The 2,217-nt window shown below is 41.6% G+C and overlaps 1 protein-coding gene across 1 annotated transcript in view; it reads right to left on the bottom strand.

Annotated features, from left to right (window-relative positions):
• Positions 1–2,217, bottom strand: part of DOK7 (docking protein 7) — a 68,855-nt gene that overhangs the window by 6,494 nt on the left and 60,144 nt on the right. Inside the window, exons 8-9 of the mRNA XM_009328885.1 lie at positions 1,490–1,555; positions 345–416 (exon numbers count right to left, since the gene is read on the bottom strand). Coding sequence (XP_009327160.1) covers positions 345–416; positions 1,490–1,555 — 138 coding nt within the window. The remainder of the gene's footprint in view (positions 1–344; positions 417–1,489; positions 1,556–2,217) is intronic.

Genomic DNA, 2,217 nt, shown 5'->3' with positions numbered 1-2,217 from the left:
CCAAAACTGAACACAGTATTCGAGGTGCGGCCGCACCAGTGCTGAGTACAGGGGCACGATAACTTCCCTGCTCCTGCTGGCCACACTATTTCTGATACAGGCCAGGATGCCGTTGGCCTTCTTGGCCGCCTGGGCACACTGCCGGCTCATGTTCAGCCGGCTGTCGACCAACACCCCCATAGGCGTGTGTGTGTCTGTAAGCATGCATGTAAAGCTGACATGTTCAAAGGGCACCACCTCAAAAATAAACATTTAGAAGAGATCGCAACAAAAAAGGAAATGGAAAAAGAAACAGGAGATGTTAGTGTCCTCTAATGCAACTGGCTCCAAAGATCTTTACTCACCAGGTTCCTCAGGGCTAGTAGGAGTTCCAGGATCTGCAGGAAGTGTTAGCATCTCATAGCCACCTTTAGGACCTAGAATACAGGAACACTGTCAATGGCTTTGGATTTAGGAATTTTCACAATGAAAACAAAACATACGATTTTCTGGTTTTGACTTGTAACCTTCTAATGTGAATAATCATACTGAATAATCTCAGAAAGTATAAACAGTGGTTAGTGTTGACTTCTCTGTAGCGGTGATGCCAGCATTTTCTAATGAGTGTACCATCAAGGAAATAAACATTAGGACATTTTTACAAGTATTCACACTAAAGGCCGCTGAAGTCAACAGTGTGTTTTGCTGTACATCGATGTGGGAGCAAAGCTGTGTTGAACGCATGAATCAGGGAGAAGTGCGTGGGTGATCTTGGGAGCATCTGGAAGACTCTTTTTAAAATTCCACCTCCAGCATGATGGATAGCTTCTTGATTTCTGACAAAGCTCTGTAGAAAATGCTTAAACTAGCCCTTCCAAAGAGAACTTTGCTTTCCAAGTGCAAATCATCATCTTTGCAGGAGGCCAGCTTGCACAACATCACCAGTGCTTCCAGAGCACTAAGCTGAAAAAAGATGCCCAGGTTCTCTCATGATCTCAGACTCCATCCCAGTTCAAACAAGGCAAGCTAAAAAGATATGCCCATAGAATGAACATATTGGGATTAATATTTAATGACAAACACTCGTAATTTTATCTGCTGGTGTTGTTTCTTTCTCTGTTGCCGTGAAGAAGTATCTTTAAATGTGGTGGGGGTTTTTTCCCCACCGCGTCATTGCTAGGGTACCGGATTTCTCATGGCTCGAGGTGGGTTTTTTTTGGTGGATGCCCTTTGTTAAAGTGCTGGCAGCATTTTACTGGTGTGAATAAGATTACTGCCTATGCTCTGGCACTTATCTCATCTGTCACTGCCTCTTCAAAACTTATCCCATCTGTCAATGCCTTTCTAACAAAAACCCTGCAAAGCAAAAAACCCAAAGAAATACGTAAGTCTTACAATAGGGAATCAAGTCATACATTACCTTTAACATCTTCTGAAGTTTAAAATAATCTAAGTTTAAATTAATTTAAATTTACATGCACACACATACCTCGTAACCATTTACACTTACCAGCTTGGAGACTGTGCCCTCTATGCACTTTCAAAGACCCCGAAGCTGCCATGACAGAAGCACCACCTGTTTTCAACAAGAGATATTCACATTAAATCTAAATACCTGTTGCTATTATTAGATATCTACTGTGCATCAGCATTTTTAGTAGATGGTTCTGAAACATCAAGAAAAATTTCAGTAAGAATTACAAGTCATTGTTCTTCATTTAAGCAATATTCCTTTTTTTTGCTGAATTCTCTATACTGACATTGTGGCACTATAATTTTGTTGTTTTCTTTCTTTAGAAAGTAAGGATGCCTTCTCTAAAACTTCAGGATACTGGCCTCCCTGTTTGTGGTGAGTACTACCTTACTCACAGAGATAGTCGTCTTGAACTGAGAAGCAAAATGGCAATGAAAACTGAGTGGGGAGTTGCCTTTGCAATCCATAATGTATCTTTGACAACCACAAAGTTTAAAGTATTCATTAAAATCTCATCAGGCTGGATCCAAAACTTATTGAAGTTAATGGGAAGAACTGTATCACACTTCAGTAGTCCACTATCCAGTTCTAGGCATGCATAAACCGGGGCAATGTGAAGGGTAGGCGAAGGATTTAGCTTCCATGGGGTTTGGATCCAGGTCATAGCTGGTTCTTGTGAAATACCATTCCAAGTGTTACTGCCAGGAAAGCTTTAGCGAGGGCATGTCAGACGGCACAGTCAGTCTCCTTTCCCCAGCGCTATT

The sequence above is a fragment of the Pygoscelis adeliae genome, unplaced genomic scaffold, assembly GCF_000699105.1.
Source record: "Pygoscelis adeliae isolate BGI_AS28 unplaced genomic scaffold, ASM69910v1 Scaffold66, whole genome shotgun sequence".
Lineage (NCBI taxonomy): Eukaryota > Metazoa > Chordata > Aves > Sphenisciformes > Spheniscidae > Pygoscelis > Pygoscelis adeliae.
This window is presented reverse-complemented; position numbering and strand designations above follow the sequence as displayed.